We start from the raw sequence: 22,500 nt of genomic DNA on the forward strand, positions 1-22,500 counted from the left end.
GGCAAATTGTCTCAGCTCATTTCGGCCACCTTCTGAAATCTCAAAGTTTCTTCTCAAGTGAGCACAAATCTTTTCATTTATCAGGCCTATTTTTTCAGCATTATTTTGCAATCTCTTGTCAGGATATTTCACATTGATGCAAATTCATGTGTGTCACATTCTTTATGAATGCCGGTTAAGTAGTGTAATGCTTCAGTGCAACATTAACACTTGTAAACATATGATTCAACTTGAAATTAAATTTTATTATCCATGGCTGTGTCATCATTGTTGAGGCGAGATGTTTTTTCTAAAAGTTGAGTCGAGTAAAGATGTCAAAAGTTGTTATATTGTAGTTTGACTTTAACCTGTTTGGAAAGATGGCGAGTGTTTGGGAAATGTATGGTTACCTCCACATAAAGAATTGTGTATTTATTCTGAGTATTTTTTAGAGGGAGGGGCTTTCTTGAATGTTCTTGGTCTGAGTGTGTAGCTTATAAATGGGAAAGCAGGGTGAAAGATGGGAGAAGGGGAGAAGAAAAGCCAGTTATCAGTTGCTTTCGTCTTTAAATTGCTGTGCCATGGTGTTGTGTGCATCGCTTGTCCTCTTTCTGTTAAATAAACAGAAGTTTGGACTGCACATGCTTGCTGGTTTGCCATCGATTGATTCAAAACCTTTGGGTTTTGTGATATTAAGGCTTCAAAATTGAGTTTTAAAGCCAGGAACAGAGGAAAATATTCGTCTGTTAATCAGGCTTTTACTAAAAACACATTTTCTGATATAGTCATTCAGCAGTTTCACATGAACTTATACTGTATGTTAGCTGTGTACAACACAGCAGCTGACACTGAAAATGAAGGTACAAATGGATGAGTTTTCATGGCCATTTGGTGAGTGAGTTTGAATAAGATTGGATTATTGGACTCTGTCAGATAGTCTCCAATGATAACAGAACAGGATGATCACTGCCTTTTGAAGTGTGGCCATGAAGGAACATTTTTCTCCATCATGAGTGTACAGAATAGCTTGTGGGACATCCCTGATGATTGTCAATCATAATTTACTCGAATCAAGAATGCAGTCATCTTTCCCACTTCTCTGTCAACCCCTCACTTCACAAGACTGTCGAAAATCATTGGTGACCTGAATGGAATTTTTGGATTTTCATCTATAAATATTGTTACGGCTGTGGAAATTCGCAAACCACCATGAAGGGCCCATAGGTGAGATATCTCTAAGTACATGTGTAGTTAGCCCCAAATCCGTTGTCTAGAGGGAATTTATGTGATTCATTCGGGCTGTGACGCTTTGAGATAGCAGTTTTTCTGTTCTATCTTTGTTTTGAACCAACCACGTCTCAACCGCCATCACACAACAACCACCAACCACAACTCCGCTTCACACCAACCACAACCACACCTGCCTCTCAACAACCACGCCATCCTCACCACTCCGCCAGCAACCGTCAACATCTCCAAGAACACAAAAGGGGAACAACAACTCCCACCCCGATTTCTCTGGTAAACAAGAATGACGGTTGGAACTCAACTCCCACCCCGATTTCTCTGGTAAAGGCCCAGTCACACCTTGACGTTTTAGCCAGCAATGGCAACATATTAAAATGTATGTAAAACGCTGGCTTACGTTGAACTTTTGATGTTTTTTTTAAAGATTCGGACGTATTCATAACGACTTGGTCTTATGCATAACTTATTAGTAATGGAGACAGAACGTTTCGTTGTGTTATAGATAACTTATACCAACGAATGCTGAACCTGTTGTCGGCCTTCACAACCTATGCCCAACGATAGTCTAACTTATGCATAGCGCGCTGCACGCATCGCCGACGATGACGTGGCGTAGGTTATGAAAAGGCTGCCGCACAACGATTCAAATCATAACCGCCGCAGAAATGGAAGTGTCAACATTGCAGTCACACCTTGGCGATCTTGCCAGCGTATGCCGACCTCTGAAAAATGCGTCTGTAACGTCGAACGGCGAATACGATATGGGTAAGTTTGGTATGTGTGAATTGAACGCTAAAGTACGCTATCATATGTCGTATTAAATGGAGTACGTCTTGTAATTTTAAACATGTTGAAAATTTTACGACGTACTTGCCGTATGACACACGCTCCGCATGCGATGGGAATAAGTTGTACACACGATATGCGATCGTTGACACACATCGACGCACGTTACTTGTAAGGTGCTCATAAGTCGAAACACGTCAATGTAATGGTTAGCGTCAGTGTTCCAGACTCCCGTTTTTTTTTTTTCTTCGGTATGACGGTGTTCAGTGTACAGTGCGGTTATGATTTAAATCGTTGAGCAGCAGCCTATGAATTATATTATATTATAACCGCACTAGAAATCGAAGTGTCAAAATCACCATCATACCGAAGGAAGGAAGAAAAAAAAAACTTAAAAAAAAAACCAGGGAGTCTGGAACATTGACGCTAACCATTACCTTGATGTGTTTCGACTTATGAGCACCTTACAAGTAACGTGTGTCGATGTATGTCACCGATCGTGTAACGTGAGTACAACACGTAACTCATAGGTTGGAAATAAGTTTCGGGTACGCTAAATATTACCTCGACGTGTTTCGACTTATGAGTAACTCACAAGTAACATGTGTCGACGTGTCAACGATCGCATGACGTGCCTACAACTTATGGCCAGCGTTATGCGGAACGTGTGAGTCATACGCTGGCATAAATCTTAAAATTTCAAGCATGGAAAATTTGAGGACAACCGAAAAGTACAACGTTTAAAGCCAGCGTACAACGACGTATGGCAGTGTTTTTCAGCGTGCTCTCAATGTTATCAAAACTTACCCGTAACGTATTTGACGTGTACCAGCGTTTTAGACAAATTTTCCAAAAATCGGCATAAGCTGGCTAAAACGTCAAGGTGTGACTGGGCCTTAAACAAGAATGACGGTTGGAACTCAACTCCCACCCCGATTTCTCTGGTAAACAAGAATGACGGTTGGAACTCAACTCCCACCCCGATTTCTCTGGTGGAATGTTCCCCCCCCCCCGCGTGCCGCGAAGAGAGGGGCGGGGTGCCGGGGAAATAAAAAGGTGCACGGAGGCGCCGCTAAGAGGAGGTCAGGTCAGGGCGGTCGGTGAGAGTGTCAGTGTCAGTCGGCGGTTCATGGTCTTCTGCCCATCTGGGTCTTGGAGAAGCGGTCCGTAGAGCGACCCGCTCGTTGGAGCTTGCAGTTACTGGAGAGTCCGGACGTCGCGGAGGGGATGCGGACTGGAGGCGCTGCTCTGTCAGCTGTGTCGCGCGGACCTGCGCGTTCGTACACGGAGCGCCGGAGAGAGCTCGCCCACCATCGCACCGCGAGGATGCAGGTAACCTGCAACGGTCTCGTGGGACTCGTTCGGTCTGCCAAGTCCCACGCCATAAAGGCCCACAGGCCCCGTCTGCCCCCTTGTCTATGAGGGTGGCTTCTTTCCTTTGCTTTTGAGTAAATGTGTGTTGGCGCCGTCTGTAAAGTAGAACTGTATAAGTGTTGCCGTGTGTACGTGTATTCGGTTTAACTCTTGCTTTCGCTTTATATGTGCATTTTGATTATTGTGGCTGTATATACGTGCTTTCCGTGTGCTGCGGAATAAATGTGCATTGTGTTGAACTGTTTTCCCGTTTCGTTTCCTCTCCTTCCTTTTAATTGACCCTGAATCCTGCTTCACGTAAAGGGTTCGTAGTGGGCTTAATACGCCCGATAATTAATCGGAACCGTCGAGACCGACCATAACACCTCTCGGTTATCACTGTAGCACGGAACGGACCGCTTAAGCGGTTCGTGTCCGGAGTCGGCCTGGGGCGTGGTGCGATCGCCTGGTCGACCATTCGCGCAGGAACTTAGGTAGATCGAATTTGGCTAGCAACCCTATTCTGCGCGGGTGGGCAATTGGCACGATCGTGGTGAGGTTAAACCCCCACCCGTGACTAGCTCCCGGCGTTGGTCCAAGAGGGTCACGACTGAATTGTCCGTCCAGTGGGCGACGTGCCGCAATTCGAGTCACGTGGCCGTCCGCACGCCGGCGGGCGCGAATTCGCAACAATATTTTGGGTGTTCATCTTTGAATATTTGTTGTTTTTAGTCACAAGAATTGTGAAATCCTTGTGCTGCTTTTGTAACTGGAGAGATCATGGAACACAAAACCCAATTTAATGTTCTCGTATATACAGGAAGGCCTTGCTGTGTACGGGGGTTACGTTATTGAAAATCCCTGTGAACCACAAATCGCGATGCGCAAACTTCGGGGGTAATGGGGAAAATCCGGTTAGAGAGTTCAACTTAAAAATTTGTCCAAATTGTACCCTTAATTAACATGTTTGTGCATTGTGTTTGTGCTATCTTTTTTTTTCCATGAATAAAAGAGTTATTAAGAATGAAAAATAGAGTATTATTTTCTTGTGTTATTAAGATCATGAAACTTACCTTTTAATTATGATGACAAACTTGCTCCAATAATGCAATGGTGATGTTGATGGTGATGACAAAGATGAATTTGTGGTGATTATGATGTTGGTGGTTTTGAGGGGGTTTCTGTGTTGACAGCCCATGTTAATTAGGTGAATAAATGTGGAAAATAGTTCGCCAACCCTTGATTATTGGAGCGCATTGATTGCAATCTGCAAATCTTGCCTCAATAAAGAGCGAATCCACGAAGGGGAAACCCACGAACGGCAAGGCTCAGAGGACTTTCTGTCCTTGAATTTTAATAAAATAGTGATTTTAAAGATCATGAAATATATTCTGGAAGTTTTTTAAGTGCTATAATGCAGCAATAGCACTAACAATAATGCAGCATTATTAACGCTACTGCAGCATTCTTATACACCAACCACCCAAGACGATGTTGAATCCACATTTAAGAGATGGAGGCTTTATTGATTACCATATAATGCAGCATCAATCGGCATCGTACATAGCCATATTGGCAGCTTTTTCTTCACCCCGATACAGCCTGTTGGTGAAATTTATTCGGCAATTCCATACTGGAATGATGCCTGCAGTCATGCTATTAGACATGGTTAATTATGCATCTACATCAACAGGGAAGTAGTAAAAGATATGTTGAAAATGGCCAATAACTATCTCTTTATGCACCAAATATGGGTTGCCATCTCCCAACCTTCAACAATGAACACATAAACATGATGTTCTTCCACCAAAAAATGTACAGGTGCTACCATATCTCCATGAGGTGTTTCAATGTTTAACCAAATTACCTTCTTGAAGTATTGTCTAAAGGGACCTGTCATATTTTTCCATTAACTGATGTATTCAGAGAAATGTAATTGTGCCAACTGCCTGATCTTCCTATTCCTCAAAAGGGCATTCTCCACTTTTTAGATCAAATGCTCAATCATCTCGTTTCTCGGGTACTTTATTATTCAACAAAGTAGCTACAAAATCGATGAAAGCCAACCCATGACTTGTCAAAAAGTGTTTTCTATTTGAGTGAATTTGTTTTTCCCTTGATTCTGAATTACACCACAGTAATTGTCATGTTTTGGTGCATGGGATGTTTTTATGTCAGATATGTGTCTGACCATGCCTACAATGGCTTCAAAGCAGTGTGTCAGAGAAAATTGCTGCACAGTCTGGCAACCTTGGAGCAACAAAACCTTGAACGACACTTCCCACCATGCCTCCTGGAGTGGATCAGCAGCAAGAATTGTGCCCGCATGGCACTGCCTTTTGCCTTTCCTGATGGTAAGGGCTTTTGTGAAAAGCCTCATTACTATTGTGTATTTATTTGGTAGTAAAGTGATCATTGTTAATATTGTGGAAATGTTTTAACCATAGTTGTGCAAAGTCATTCAGGAGAGAAGTCAAAGTGCATCATTTGAGGACAAAGCATGGCAGGGATAGCAGGATAGGGTATAATTCCTGCATAATAAAAAGGGTCAACAAACGTGTATCTTTCAGAAAAGGAATTCTACCCATGTAGCTTAAATATGAGTTCCCTTGCAAGGAACTTTGACACAGCAGGAGGCCATTCGGCCGACCAAGCCTGCACCAATGGTTGCTGTCCATGCTTTATCCTTTATAAGTGCTGAACATCAAGCATGTACCATCGTTTAAGTCTTTGGTATGACTCGGCCGACATCGAAACGCTGACCTCCCAGACTCGGAACGGACGTTCTAACCATTTACATCACCGAGTTTACCACACCTCCACTCAAAACTAGGACACAATGCGCATGTACATTGCTTGCTTGTTGTGATGAGGACAACAAAGTAAAACCAGCTGAGAAGGAGGGACACGACCATTGTCTGCAGGTCATATTTGACAAAATTACGGCCTTTTAAAAATTGTTCATTTGAGTGCTGAAGGAGTTGGTCTTGGTGGGAGGGGGGATGGAGGGGGATACCAGTTGCAGTTGAGGATAGGTAGAGATAAGATACATAGGAGAAAACATAGCACATATATATATATATATATATATATATATATATATATATATATATATATATATATATATATATATATATATATATATATATATATATATATATATATATATATATATATATATATATATATATATATATATATATATATATATATATATATATATATATATATATATATATGTATATGTATATATATATATATATATATATATATATATATATATATATATATATATATATATATATATATATATACATACATATATCTATATTAATATTTCGGCACGCCTCTTTCTTTGTTCCACCATCAGATTTTTGTTACTGCATGAAATGAAACAAAATTGGCACATATACAAATGATATTATTGTCTTCCTTAAGAGGCCCCTCAAAATTCGTTTTGATGCATTTTCACAAATTCCAACGGATTCCATTCAAATTCGGTCCGATTATGGCTTTTGGTCCAACTTCGGTCATTGGCTATAAATCTTTTCCATAACACTTCCGATATTCGAAAAAAATCGATAAATCGATATCCCTTATGGGATTTTCCATTCAAATCCACTCAAGTTTAAGGCCTACGGGGGACGCAAGTTTCCACTTTGCCCCGGGCGCTGTTTACCTCCGCTACGCCAAGCTGTAAGGGTTAGGGTTAGGGTTTGGGTTAGTGTGAGGGTTAGGGTTAGCTACCCTAACACTAACCCTAACCCTAACCGCTAACCCTAACCCTAACCCCTAACCCTAACCCTAACCGCTAACCCTAACCCTAACCGCTAACCCTAACCTCCCTCTCCTCTCCTCTCCTCTCCTCTCCTCTCCTCTCCTCTCCTCTCCTCTCCTCTCCTCTCCTCTCCTCTCCTCTCCTCTCCTCTCCTCTCCTCTCCTCTCCTCTCCTCTCCTCTCCTCTCCTCTCCTCTCTCTCTTTTTTTTTTTCCTTTTTTTTTTTCTTTTTTCCAAGGTTACCTATACAATTAACTTTTAAACAGATTCTTTGTCTTTTCTTCCTCTACCTTTTATGGAAACCATTTGAACATCATTAAAATGAAATGACTTTTTTATTTTCTTGTTCTTTCTTTTACCTTCAAACGATGTGCCTGCTGGTCCAATTCCATTTCATCATTTCAAAACACTAAAGTTAACCTACTGAACCAATTTATTCAACTATTTGTTTTATACCTCCACATATTCTTAGCATTTCAAACAGTTCTGTCTTAAAGAAAAAAGATTTTAACAATTTCTATGTTTGAGTTAAACCCGAGGATTATAAGGTAATCAGACATTAATGCAGTATTCTAGATATGCCCTAACTCGGTGTCTTTTAGTGCTCGCTAGACTTATTTTTACTTTTATAATATGTGCTTAATGTGTGATGTCGGATCCCACTATTTGCGGGGGATATGTTCCTAGAAAATGCCGCGAATGCCACGCATTGTTTCAATGGGAAAAATGGGGATAGGTTGCCGGCGGTTCCTGATTCATGAAAAATGCCGTGAATGTTGACACCATGAATGTCGCGCATTGTTTCAATTAAAAATACCCCCGAGCGGGAGTGCCGGTCATCTCTGCCAGAGGTCGAAAGTAACTCTGTGCCAGACTGGAATACGGGCAGTTCATAAAGTATGTACGCTCTACTTCCGAGTTTCAAAACCACCCACCCCCCTCTGTATGCAGGCTAGTGACCCGCACCCCCCTGCATACATCGCTAATCGCTTGCAAAGCCAGCAGTTCCTTATGAACCGATGTTTGTATGTCATGACGATGCAGTCCCTAGCGGTGTAATTTACCTTTTTCTTTTAATATCACAGCACGTCATTTATGAAAATAAAAGTTCAAGTTGACATTCAAGACAATGTTAATGTCATCAATGAAAGTAAGTGTGCATATAAACTTGTGTTCCATTGTTTTAGTTAAATCTGACAAAAGCTTCAAATGTAATATTTGTCTCGGAGAGTTCCGGTTCTTAAGTTAATACTTTTATTTTTTGCATGCACTTTATGAATGGCCCATACGGGGAATCAGAGCGAAGTTTGAAGGGCTATAAATCTGAACGAGAGCAAATTTAAAAAAAAGGCTTGTGTTGTTCTCGATAATCGTCTATAGTATCTGAATCACTAATAACATTTGATCTCTCTAGATAAATGAGGGAGGAGATACGATTTGAAATCGACGATTTTCGCAATTTTGACTGCCTCGTGACGTTGACCTCGACCTTGGACGACCTTGAAAGTTATATCGTTTTTCATGTCTCATCGACCTCTATCCATTCCACTATTGGTTATTTGTCTCCACTCGGTTTGATTGTGGACGAACGTACGGACGGACGGACGGGCGGACAGACTTTGAGACTGTTATTATTAGGTCCTCTACTCTGATGATAGAGATGACCTAAAAAGGGGGATAGGTTCCTGAAGGATCCTGATTCATCGGGGTTATTTATTAACGTTTAAAATATTTTAGACCGTGAATGCACCTGATTACAGTTTCATGAAAAAAAATCCTTAAAATAAAAAAGGACAACACCGGGTACCGTTTCCAATATTTATTGAATGAATGTGATTGCAATTTATTTAACGTGATTAACCAACCCTCCCGTAAAAGTAAAAAAAAAAGAAACAGCGGCAGGTATTGTTTCAAATTTTTATTTGCACAAACACACACAACTTTTCAAATGATGATCTATCCATCTATCCATCCATTGGGACCATACTCTGTACAGTGTTGGTGCCGCCGAAGTCGTCTCCTGGGCTATTGGGCACAATCCTGAATGGGTTGCCACTCCAACACAGGATACTCGAATGGCTCAATCATCCCAGCAAGCTGGTACTCATTTTGCCAACCTTGGAAGGGTGACATGCTGAGTCAACCCCACCTGTTATTAATTCATTGGCTGAGCAGGATCTGAACTCAGGACCCTCGTATTCCAAGCCCACCACCCTCACCATTTAACCAACACAATACATACAAATGATGATGATTTAAAAATCCAATTAACTCAGTGGAGTCTTCTGAAGATAATGCAGGTGAAGGTGATGATGAGTCACACACCGAAGGGGATGCAGGATAGACAGGAGAGGGTGCTGATGCTCTTGAGGTGGAGGGACCAGGGTGGAAAAAAATCTGTGATTGAGAGCTGCCTGGCAGATTTCTGCAGGTTTCAATGTAGCTCCTTGTATGGGAGCATCACATCATCCAACCCCCTCTTGAACTTGAGGTAATGCTCCATGACCAGATTGGCATCTTACAGCCTTTCGGTCAATGACCGCATGTCCTGCAGCATGTCACCCAGAAACTTGACCGTGAGGTTGCACCTCGACGCATTTTCCTCATCACTGCCCGCTTCCTCCTTCTCCTCCTCCTCGGAAAACTTGGTAATGGCATCCAACTCCTCAGCATGCGACGCAATAACATGATCCAACTCCTCAGGCTCCATGTCATCAAAGCTTTGCCCTCCAACCTGCCGTGCGAAACCAACAATTTCATGCCTCTCCTCTGTATTGTTGGGAAAGCTTGTAAAATTCCTCACTGCCTGTGGCCACAGGTTGTGCCAGCAGGGGTTGAAGGTGGAGGCTGTCACCTCGTCCAGCTCTTTGGTTGTGCCAATAATGCAGTGGGCTATGTTGAACTTCTTCCAACACTTCCCGACGGTGAGCTCTTTTGGTCGAAGTCCATTACATCCACAATTTGGCAAAAGGTGCGGCGGGTATAATAGGTTTTGTAAGTAGAGATTACTCCTTGGTCGAGCAGCTGGATCAAGGAAGTGGTGTTAGGTGGCAGGAAGAGCACCTTGCCATTCGGGTGAGCCACCTTCAGGTCCCCGGGTGGCCAGGAGCATTATCGACAAGCAGGAGAACCTTGAACGCAAGGTTTTGTTCTGTCAGGTACCTCTCCACCTGAAGGACGAAACAGTTATGGAACCAGTCCATGAAAATTGTTGCAGTCACCTAACCTTCCTGTTGGTGCTCCAAAACACGGGCAGCATGTGCTTGTTCATGTCCTTGAGAGTACGTGGGTTCAGGGAAGGGTACAGTATCATGGGCTTTGTCATACACTCCCCTTTTGCGTTTGCACAGGACAGAAGAGATACCCATTCCAATGTGGCCTTGTTTTCTGATGTTTCCTCATGTTTCAAGATAAAAGTTCGTGTTGGCATCTTTTTCCAAAACAGTCTGGTCTCGTCAGCATTGAACACCTGCTGTGACAGGGACCCCTTCTCCTGGATGAGCTGCACAAGTTTAGAAGGGAATGTTTCAGTCGCCTCCTGGTCTGTGGAGGCGCGTGACTCTGACAGTTTGAATTTGCAGAGACTGTAGTGCTTCCTAAAGAGGTCAAACCATCCCCTGCTCGCTAGTGATGGACTGGGATGGTTCTTACCCACGTCACTTGTGCCAACGCCACCCATGCCAGCCAGGTGCACGCAAATACGCATCGCCTTTGTGTGAATGAGAGGTCCACGTCAAGGCATGTTCTTCTGCACATTGTCCTCCATCCATACACTGAGAGCCTTCTCCATCTTTTCTATGTGGACATCCTGGACTTGGGTGACCACTTTTGTGCTTGATACAGCACTCGCAACAACACTTTCTTAGATCGTCTTCACGTTCTTCCTTATGTAGCGAATGGTTGATTTGTTTATTCCATACAGTCTGCCCACAGAAGCCACACTCTGTCCTCTTGACAGCTGGTCTGGCAGCTCCACTTTGTCGCTCAGGCTCATCACTTTCTTCTGCCTCTTGACAGTCAATGCATCTCCGGCACTGGTCTTGCGCTTGAGAGCCATGTTTGATCAATGAGCAGAGCGAGAGGCAAAACACTGGTCAAGACCGGGACAAGAAGAATGATTGCGACCCCTGACACACTGCATCTAATTCGTCATGCAGGAATTGTGGGTAGCTGTGGGAGGGTGAGTAATCTGTCCATTGTTTGTGGGAGATGTTGGTGGGTGCTAATGTCTTATGCAGCTGATGGTAGATGCGTTGAAGCTTTTTAATTGTGTAACTTGCAAGGTGAGTGACATCTTCACCAGCTAGTAATAGATGCGGTGAAGCATTTTAATTGTGCAAGTCATGGGTGATAACGTTTTATGCAGCGGGAGGTAGATGCGGTGAAGATTTTTATGCCTCCACTGACGAAGTCGCCGGAGACATGATGTTTTCTGGTTGTCCCTCCGTTCATGCAAATTTTCTCTGTTTTCTCTGTTTTCTCTGCTTTCTCTGCAACCGCTTTTCCAGTTGGCACAAAATTTTCACCACAGATTCTACTACTCATGCAGAATGCTTTAATGATAATTATGATGTGATAGGTCATGTGGTGTGCCAGCCATGTTGCAAAAAAAATTAAAACTTTGGACCTCTATCTCGGAAACCGCTTCATGGAACAAATTGAAACTTGTGAAGTAATCGCCACGGGAAATAAGTGATTTTTTTTTGACGATGTCATTGGTAGCTTCATCATGACGTCAAAATTGCATACTTTGAATGCTTTATCTGATTAGTATGAAAATTTTTGATGGTCATCGAGAGCAAAATTTTTTTGGGGAAAAAGATTGATGATTTCATTGGTCACATTGTTCGGCAGGCTTTTTATTTTTATTTTTAAACAAAAGGCCTTCAAAAATCTTCTCTAAAACGGATGAAAAGATTGAGACAAAACTTTATAGGTATGATTGCCTATCCATGAGATACAAAAAGCTAATCAACCGATGATGTCATTGGTCACATGGTTTGGCAGCGATGATTTATTTTGAAGAATATACCCTTAAAAACCCTCCCTCCAGAACGGCTTGACAGAGCGATGGGAAACTTCACCTACATGTTCCAAAAGTCTTAAGAATATCGAGGTGTTCACGAATAATTAATCGGTCACATGGTCTGGCAGCCATATTTGGTTAAACGAAAATCTTAAAATCATTTGTCTTGAACCGCCTCATCATTCGATGTGAAAGTTCACAATTATGATCAAGTAGTCATGGGGGAATATACAGTGCATATAGAAAGTTTACACCCCCTTTCGTATTTTTCACATTTTTTTGCCTTGTAGTCTGGAATTAAGTTGCATTAAGTCAGACTTTTCCCACCTTTATTTACTTATCGTAACCCACAACTTCCAAGTGAAAAACAAATTCGACAAATTTTAGAAAATTAATTTAAAATACAAAACTGGAATATCTTGGTTGGATAAGAGTCTGCCCCCACCCCTTATTATAGCAATTGTAAATTAGCTCAGGTATAACTAATCGCCTTCAAAATCACACACCAAGTTAATTTACCTATGTTAAATTGTCGTGATGCTGATTATTTCAGAATATAATAAGTTGTTCCTGGAGGTTTCCTCTGCTGGGTAGTGCATTTCACAGCAATGACTAAACCATGAGCACCAAGGACCTTTCAAAAGATCTCCGGGATAAAGTTATGGAAAGGTACAGATCGTGGGATTCCATTGAGTGACAGGGCTAAAACGATATATAGCATGATATTCGGACGTTATGGATGGATTCGTTATGTTGGATAGTTATGGATGGATTCGGATGGATAGTTATGGATGGATAGTTATGGATGGATTCGGACGAAATTTGATGTGCGAGTTGCTTAGTTGACAAGCACAAGCCAATTAAATTTTAAGGCCCGGTCACACCTTGACGTTTTAGCCAACGTATGCCGATTTTTGAATTTTTTTTTCTAAAACGCTGGCACACGTTGAATACGTTATGGGTAAGTTTTGATAACATTGAGAGCACGCTGAAAAACACTGCCATACGTCGTTGTACGCTGGCTTTAAACGTTGTACTTTTTGGTTGTCCTCAAATTTTTTCATGCTTGAAATTTCACGACGTATGCCGGCGTATGACTCACATGTTCCGCTACGCTGGCCACAAGTTGTATGCACGGTCTGCGATCGTTGACAGACGTCAACACATGCTGCTTGTAAGTTAATCATAAGTTGAGACACGCCAAGGTAATGTTTAGCGTACCCGAAACTTATTTCTAACCTATGATTAACGTGCTGTTGGCACGTTACGCGATCGTTGCCACACATCGACAGACGTTACTTTTAAGTTACTCATAGGCTGAAAGACGTCGGTATAATGGATCGTCCTTGCGTCAGCGTCCACGGCCACGGCCAGGACACTTATTTGCAGCATTCTTCAAACTTTTCTTCGGCATGACGAGGATGTTCACACTTCGATGTCTAGCTTGGCTATGATTGCAATTGTCCATCGGCAGCGTCTATTTAAAATAGTCGAGTTTGAGCGTTTTAACACGTTCAGAAGAAACGCTTCAAATTTCAAAACCCCAGCGTCAAAAAACAAAGGCGAGTGACACCAATTTAAATCGTTCATTGTAAACAATGAAAATAGCTGAGTGGCACCGTTTAAAAGTCGTTGAGTGTAAAAAAAATCCAATTGTTGAGCGCAAGCATCGACTTTCAATAGTGGAGATGCAGCCATTTAAATCGTTGAGTGGCAGCCTATGAATAGCAAACCCTACGTCACCGGCAAAGATAAACTGCCGCACGATATGGATAACTTAGGCTATCGTTGGGCATAGTTTGTGAACGCCGGCTTCACGATAATTATTCGTTGGTATATCGTATCTATAAGTAATCAAAGCGCTCTATGCACATTATTAGTTCATTGTGCATTTGTCCAACCCGTTATGAATAGACCTAAATCGTAAAAACAAGCTACAGCACATTGTTGAAAAAGCCCCATAAAAAATTAGCCGCGAAGAACTTCGAACAATGGTGAAAAGATGTCTCCTACCCGTGGACACGCGGACGCAAGGACGATCCATCATAACCCACACCCTCCCCCTCACACTCACCTATTACTGCCAACATGAACAAACTACTACTAATACTAATACTAATACTGATACTGATACTGATACTGTTACTGCTGACATGGACATCGACTCAAAAAGGACTCGAAAACACTGTTGGGTTCCCCTTTTGTGAGCAGCATTTTTATATACCAATTCCCAAAACCGCTGGGAACACGTCTTTATATGGCAGTTGTAAGCTAGAAACACGTTCATTTTTTTTTTTTTGTCGACCGGAAGACGTCATTGGAATACGTCTACATACGTCGATGTGTGTTGGAACTATGTAAAGAATTGGTTCAAAGCACGTCAAACATAAGTTAGAAATAAGTTTCGCGTAAAAAAGACATTACCGCGACGTGTTTCGACTTATGAGTAGCTTATAAGTAGCGTTTGTGGATGTGTGTAAGCGTCCACATATCGTGTGTAAAACTAATCCCCATCGCATGCGGAACGTGTGTCATACGCAGAGTACGTCCAAAAATTTTGAACATGTTTAAAATTTATTGACGTATGATGGCGTACTTTAGCGTTGTACTCACGTATACCAAACTTACTCATACCGTATTTGACGTGCCCCAACGTTTTAGACACATTTTTTTTAGGTCGGCATACGCTGGCAAGATCGCCAAGGTGTGACCACGATGTTGTCACTTCCATTTCTACGGCAGTTATGATTCGAATCGTTGTGCGTCAGCCTTTTAATAGGCTACGTCACGACATCGTCGGCGATGCGTGCAACGCGCTATGCCTAAGTTAGACTATCGTTGGGCATAGGTTGTGTAGGCCGACAACAGGTTCAGCATTCGTTGGTATAAGTTATCTATAACACAACGAAACGTTCTGTGTCCGTTACCAATGCGTTATACATAAGACCAAGTCGCTATGAATACGTCCGAATCTTTAAAAAAAAACATCAAAAGTTCAACGTAAGCCAGCGTTTTACATACATTTTAATACGTTGCCATCGCTGGCTAAAACGTCAAGGTGTGACCGGGCCTTTAGTTCACGTCCCAATCCAGATCCAGCCTGTCAGTGGGATACAAAGCATAAACTAATCGGCCTGGCGGAGGTATGCTCTCTTCCATGCACCCTTCTAGTTACCTCTGCCACCAAAGGTGGAAGGAGGTTATGTTTCCACCCCTGTCTGTTTGTTTGGTGGGTAGGTTGGGTACATTAGCACTCAGGATACATTCCTGGAAAAGAGAGCGCCAATTGAAAATGTGCAAATAGAGGTCTTATACCATTGTTTATATGGAGATGTGTTCCTGACAGCATTTTTCTTAAGCATGAGCAGTATAAGAGGACTTCATTGGGCTATTTGGAATAGCACTAACAATAATAATAACAAATAAAACTGGTAAACCAGTAATCCCGGGCTTCAAGGCGTGCCTCCATTTTAACAAATTTCAACACTATCACCCTGTCACATGATATGGGTTTTCCGAGTTAGAAAGTTAGTTCAAGTCTGCAATGGGGTCCAGCTACGGGGTCCCTCATGTTATCTCAATGAAGGATTGAAAAGCCCATATCAATACATGATAGAGAAAGAAACTTCACATTGGACAAATCGAGGCTGGACAAATTTTCAAGTCCCCAAAAAAGTCCAATAACTCCACATTTGCATATTAATGTAAATGGCGAACTTGTATAACGTTAAAATATCTTCCAGAATTTGTGGTCACTTTTTGTCTACCTTCTTTGGTTTGCATTTTACGACATGTCAAAAATGGGTGATTTTCAACTTTGGGGGGCTCTGGGGCCTCACTGGGGTAAAATACAGACATAGTGTAAACATATTTGGAATCCCCTCTTCAAGGCCTATCAGAATCTGTCATTAAATTTTTTCAACTCTCATTTGCATATTTGGCATATTTAATGAGGCGAATCGGCATCATTTTAATCATATAAATTAAGCAACGATTTCGACGAAATTAACAACTTAACATTCCAATGGAACCTCGCAAATGTGTGCAAAAGTTTGAGGCTTTCGTGTTATCCCTTCTGGAGAAGAAGATATTTTTAGGTTTTGGAGAAAATCCAATATGGCCGCCATACCACGTGACCTACGTCATCAAAATTTTCAAAGTATAAACATCAAGTGGAGAGTTATTAAAGTGTTAAGTTTCATTGAATTTCATCAAAGCATTGTTTTCATTTAACGACATTTCAAAAATGGGTGATTTTAAACTTTGGGGGGTTCTGGGGCCTCACTGGGGTCAAGTCCAGACATGGTATAAACATATCTGGAGTCCCCTGTTTATGTACTATGTAAATCTGTCATTAAATTTTTTCAACTCTCATTTGCATATTTTGCATATTTAATGAGGCGAATCGGCATCATTTAAAATCATATAAATTAAATAACGATTTTGACCAAATTAACAACTTAACATTCCCATGGAATATTGGACATGTTTGCAAAAGCTTGAGGCTGTTGGGTTATCCCTTCTGGAGAAGAAGATGTTTTTAGGTTTTGGAGAAAATCCAATATGGCCGCCATACCACGTGGCCTACGTCATCAAAATTTTCAAAGTATAAACTTCAGGTGAAGAGTTATTAAATGGATAAGTTTCGTTGAATTTAATCCAAGCATTGTTTTCATTTTATGACATTTCAAAAATGGGTCATTTTCAACTTTGGGGGGCGCTGGGGGCTCACTGGGGTCAAATACAGACATAGTATAAATATATTAGGAGTCCCCTGTTTATGTCCGATCTAAAGGTGTCATTAAATTTTTTCAACTCCCATTTGCATATTTTGCATATTTAATGAGGCGAATCAGCATCATTTTAAATCATATAAATTAAATAACGATTTGAACCAAATTAACAAATTAACATTCCCATGGAACTTAGCAAATGTGTGCAAAAGATTGAGGCTGTCCGATTATCCCTTCTGGAGAAGATGTTTTTAGGTTTTGGATAAAATCCAATATGGCCGCCATACCACGTGACCTACGTCATCAAAATTTTCAAAGTATAAACTTCAGGTGAAGAGTTATTAAATGGATAAGTTTCGTTGAATTTAATCCAAGCATTGTTTTCATTTTATGACATTTCAAAAATGGGTCATTTTCAACTTTGGGGGGCGCTGGGGGCTCACTGGGGTCAAATACAGACATAGTATAAATATATTAGGAGTCCCCTGTTTATGTCCGATCTAAAGGTGTCATTAAATTTTTTCAACTCCCATTTGCATATTTTGCATATTTAATGAGGCGAATCAGCATCATTTTAAATCATATAAATTAAATAACGATTTGAACCAAATTAACAAATTAACATTCCCATGGAACTTAGCAAATGTGTGCAAAAGATTGAGGCTGTCCGATTATCCCTTCTGGAGAAGATGTTTTTAGGTTTTGGATAAAATCCAATATGGCCGCCATACCACGTGACCTACGTCATCAAATGTTTCATAGTATAAACTTCAGGTGGTGAGTAATTATCCTGCTAAGTTTCGTTGAATTTCATCCAACAGTTTTCCCTCCAGATCCGCCACAAAATCGGTCAGTAGAACATAAAAACGCCTTTAATAATAATAATAATAATACTAACGATTTCAATAGAGCTTCAGCCATGTTTGAAGCCCTAATAATAGTAAAGACTAGACGACCCGTGAACCCGTTGTGATAGCGGTTGATAAAAAAAAGACAATTTTAATATTATTTAGTGGTCAAACTTTAACTTGAAGAAAATTTGAGCATTTACCTCAGGAGTCATCGTTCAGCCAACCAGTTTCTCAAGGGATATCAACACATTCTCCATGGTTTGTCCTTGAGCTTTATGGATCGTCATACCAAAACTTGACTGAATCGGGAATTGATTTTTTAAATAATTTTTTTCGTTGCCCGATTTGAACGAAACTTGATATTGCACGTCAATGTGAAAAAAAGAAAAACGGAGGAAAGAAAGTCGAATAAATTATTGTGTGTAATCTTCTAAACACAATTTTATTTATTAATGAACACGGAAGTATTAGATAAAAATGGCGATGTTCATTTTATGCTTAAAAATAAATCGTTCTTTGTCTATACTAAATGTTTGAGATTTTAAAATAAATAATTTCAAGAAAAAAAAAAGATAGCTCCAGCAAACTATACCGCTGAGGTTGTTTGCATTGATTAAATTCTCCCGAAGAGTACTTGACTGAATCGGGAATTGATTTTTTAAATAATTTTTTCGTGGCCCGATTTGATCGATAGTTGATACTGCACACCACATGAGAATGGTGAGTAAGGTGGCCCTAAAATGTTTGCGCTATCGTGTACCGTTTTGGCTGTATTTCAGGAACATACATACAAGATGAGAGTTTTAGTAATATATAGATAGATGGTAAACATTCTTTCATACACACTTTAACGCAGATGGTAAACAACAGCTTGGGGAATTCAAGGGCTGCCTGGTCACCAGCACTTGCAACGTTGCCACTGATACGTATGTTGTGAAAGTTACTGTGGGGTTTAAACCGGCTCTCCATCTTCTCCAACAAACTGCTCCATGAACGAGTTAAATTTGTGTCGTTAACGAAGTGGTGAACTAGGCAGAAGCTTTTTATCTTGTCTGCATTGTTGAGAATTGTTCTATGGTCAACATGGCCAAGTCAAACGAACGACCCACTTCCACTTAATTGGCTCAGAGCATGTGCATAGAAACAATGGTGGCGGGTGTATTTACTTGGCGAGCTATGCGTGTTATGGATTTGCTTAATTTTTTTGTTTCTTTTAAATATAATGTTTCAGCAGAACAAAGAGCTCTAAAATAAATCGGCATTCTACAGGGTAGCATCAAGTGAGTTATTACTGTATTTCCATATCTGCCTGCACTGTCTATTTATTGAAGGTGGCTGAGTGGTATTTCTGCTTTGGTTCCCTACGTCTGTTTTTGGATGTATCACTTACCTTGCCACTTCTTCTTACCCTTTGTTGTTAAGGTTTTAAAGGCTAGAATGATGTCTTTCCGTTCCGTTTCTTCCCTTGAACTGCTTTGCTCTACAATTATTTGTCTGCTTCTTGCTTCCCTTCATCCTACAATTTAGGTTTAAAAAAATATGAAAAGAAAGTGAACAGATTCCTTTATTTTTTGTATCTGCAGCCTCTTACCTCTGGTGACTTTTTATCCCCCGCCGCATGGCGGAAGGGGGATATTGTTGTCACCCAGGTCGTCCGGCTGTCCGTCCGTCCATCCGTCCGGGCGTCAACATTTATAGCTGTGAGTGCGATAACTCATAAACTGTTCGCCATATCGATTTGAAATTTGGGTCACACATGTACCACCTGAAAAGGAAGAACCCTATTGATTTTGGGCGTGGCCAGATCCAAGATGGCCAACTGGGGCGGCCATCTTGAAAAAAATGTTTTTTCGCCATATCGATTTGAAATTTGAGTCACACATGTACCACCTGAAAAGGAAGAACCCTATTGATTTTGGGCGTGGCCGGATCCAACATGGCCGACTGGGGTGGCCATCTTGAAAAAAAAGTTTTTTGTAATAAATGGAAAACCGCTTATCTGATTTCAATTATTTTTGGTTACTACGTTCCTCGCCCCTGGGGAACTTTTTTGAGATGATGACCAAATGGTGTCTTGTTTCCAATTCACCTCCCTCATTATCTGGAATATGTATGACCATTTTCATTCAATGGCGGGGGATTCCTCATCTCTGATGGTATATTTTTTTTCTTGTGATGGGCATAATCCTGAAAGAATGCACAAACACATGGTTTATGGGATTTGAATCTTGGTTCTATATATGAGCAAGGAGTTCAGATTGCAAGTATTAAACAGGCCAACTCAGTCTCTGGAGTTTTACTCAACTTCAGGTTGAACTTCTCTGAGTTTATCTTCTGAAAAGTAATACAACTTCCAGACTCACAAGAAAGTGCTTTTGTTAAAGTGCATAATAATTCGTTTATTTGACATCAGTTCAAATGAATTGTCAGTTGATCTTCAGATGAAAAAAGATGGCTCTTTGATATGCAAGCATGGATAAATCCAGCTTAGCAAAATTATGTGCATAGTCTAAAAGTATGCAATTGCTGATTTTTCACATTCCAGTCTGAGTGGTAAGAGAAATAGGATGGGTGAATAGGAAGGAGAAGGGATTGGTGTGGATCAAGGGGGGGAAGGAGACTGGAAGCCTCATCACTTAAAGATGAGTCTTTTTCTTAGATAATGTTAAATTGTTCTCTGAAGCCCATCAACCAGTCAGGAACATCAAAAGATAAATGACAAACTTCCTGGCAGATACATGACTTTTCTTTAATGTCCTCATCACATGTTGGTCAGTGGTAATTGCAGGGATTTTATTCAGCAACGGTGGGTCCTTTGTGAGGCAGCAACAATGAAATAACATTGGTATTGTACAAGGTCCTTCTCATTTGTGTGCAGCGCAAGGCTGTGAGTAGCATCATTGGAGGGGGTGCCTCTGTTACCAGAACACCAGTAGAGTACTCATTTTACCCACTTCAGAAGGGTGACAGGCTGAGTCCAACCCTACCTGGTGTGTCATTTGTGGCAATCACTGATTAATTGTGTGCCAATCACTGATTAATGTCAATTGTACCATACTAAAATATTCTGTTCCTTTTCTTATTATGGAAATATTGCTGAGAAAAGTTGCCTTTCTTTTGCCACTTCACTTCCCAATATAGATGTATTCAGCAGTTTTACTTCAAAGTGTATGATAAAAGCAAAAACAAAAAACAATATTTTTCAGAGCTCATAATGCTGGATTCTCACAATAAAATCTCATACAGAGTACTTCATGAATTGCCCACCAATATTCTTGTAATTAATGTTAAAGTACACTGATATCTAACGACATTCTTGCCCTGCAAGTGGTATATGTACAAGCTTCTCGATGTGCTTTCGGTCAATACAAACATGCTTCGTGATATAGCCTGTGTGTAAAACCTGACATTGTAACAAATATGTACATTGCATTTATCATTTTTTTAGGTGTGATGAATGTCATTGAGGTGGATTCATGTCATACTGGAGAGGTTCTGGCATCACAAATGTTGCAGATGAGGTAGGTTGTTTGAAGCACTTTGATTTTCGAAAGTAGCTTATAATATTTCACCTCATGATGATGTGGAATATGCTTTTAATGATGTTGCTCTGAGAGTTGCTTTGAATAGATAAAATACCACCAGATAACCTCGAGTTGTATGCTCAAATGTACAGGTAGTGGACAAAAAAATGGAAACACCGATGTAAAGTCACATAATAGGGCGTTGAGCCACCTTGTGTGGCCAGTACAGCCTGTATGTGCCATGGCAAAGAGTCCACCAGCATCTGGAATTCTGCAGCAGGGATGTGGCACCATTCTTCCACGAGAAAATTCGTCAATTCACACCTGTTTGATGGACGTGGAAAATGCTTTCTCAGGCATCATTCCAGAATATCTCATAAATGCTTCTTTGGGTTCAGATCTGGTGACTCAGAGGGCCATGACATTTGGATAATATCAGTGTTATGCTCATCAAACCATTGGGTGACCATGACGTGCTTTGTGGGTGGGGCATTGTCACCCTGGAAGACACTGCAACATGGGGTGAAGATGATCACTCAGCACCATTAAGTAGTGATTGGCATTGACCTTACCTTCTTCAGGAATGACTGCACCCAAACCATCCCAGGAAAATGTGCCCCACAACATTATAAAACCACCGGAACCCTTCACTGTTGGAATCAAGCACTCGGGTTGGAGAGTTCTTTCGGTTGGCGCCACATGTGCGCTCGCCTGTTTGTCGAGAACATGGTGAAGGATGATTCATCTGACTACATCACATTTCTCCACTGCTCGGTGGTCCATTTGCCTGTGCTCTTTGCGCCACGGGACTCGCAAACGTGCATTGCCAGGTGTGATGAGCAATTTGTTTACTGCAACCCGACTATGGTATCCTGCTCGTGGAGTTATCGGCTGACCGTTTTTGATGAAACTGGCTGCTCGCACCCCAGGTTGAAATTTACAGTTAATTGATCTGCAGTTGTCCACCTGCTTTGCCTTGCACTTCAAATTAATGCATAGATATCATGATCCTGGAGTGAACGCTTCTGCCCACTGTTGCCCTTTACTGATTATGTCTTTCCCTCGGAGTTCCATGCCGACGTCACCTTAGATACCGTTGCTCGTGAAACATCAGTAAGTTCAGCTGTCTTTGTCACTGAAGCTTCTGCAAAACATACCCTATCAATCACCCCTCTTTCAAAGTCGCTGAGGTCTCCTCTTGCAGCCATGCTAGCCATAATTAT

The 22,500-nt window shown here is 41.2% G+C and overlaps 1 protein-coding gene across 1 annotated transcript in view; it reads left to right on the forward strand.

Annotated features, from left to right (window-relative positions):
- The window catches only part of LOC147031312 (unconventional myosin-XV-like), a 443,397-nt gene that overhangs the window by 111,776 nt on the left and 309,121 nt on the right, over positions 1-22,500 (forward strand). The window contains exons 11-13 of the mRNA XM_085861560.1: positions 1-57; positions 5,545-5,720; positions 21,202-21,274. The exon at positions 1-57 is cut by the window's left edge and continues 179 nt beyond it. Of these exons, the coding sequence (XP_085717686.1) occupies positions 1-57; positions 5,545-5,720; positions 21,202-21,274 (306 nt within the window). The remainder of the gene's footprint in view (positions 58-5,544; positions 5,721-21,201; positions 21,275-22,500) is intronic.

The sequence above is a fragment of the Eptatretus burgeri genome, chromosome 2 (assembly GCF_056783735.1).
Source record: "Eptatretus burgeri isolate ZD-2024b chromosome 2, Ebu_testis_v1, whole genome shotgun sequence".
Classification (NCBI taxonomy): Eukaryota; Metazoa; Chordata; class Myxini; order Myxiniformes; family Myxinidae; genus Eptatretus; species Eptatretus burgeri.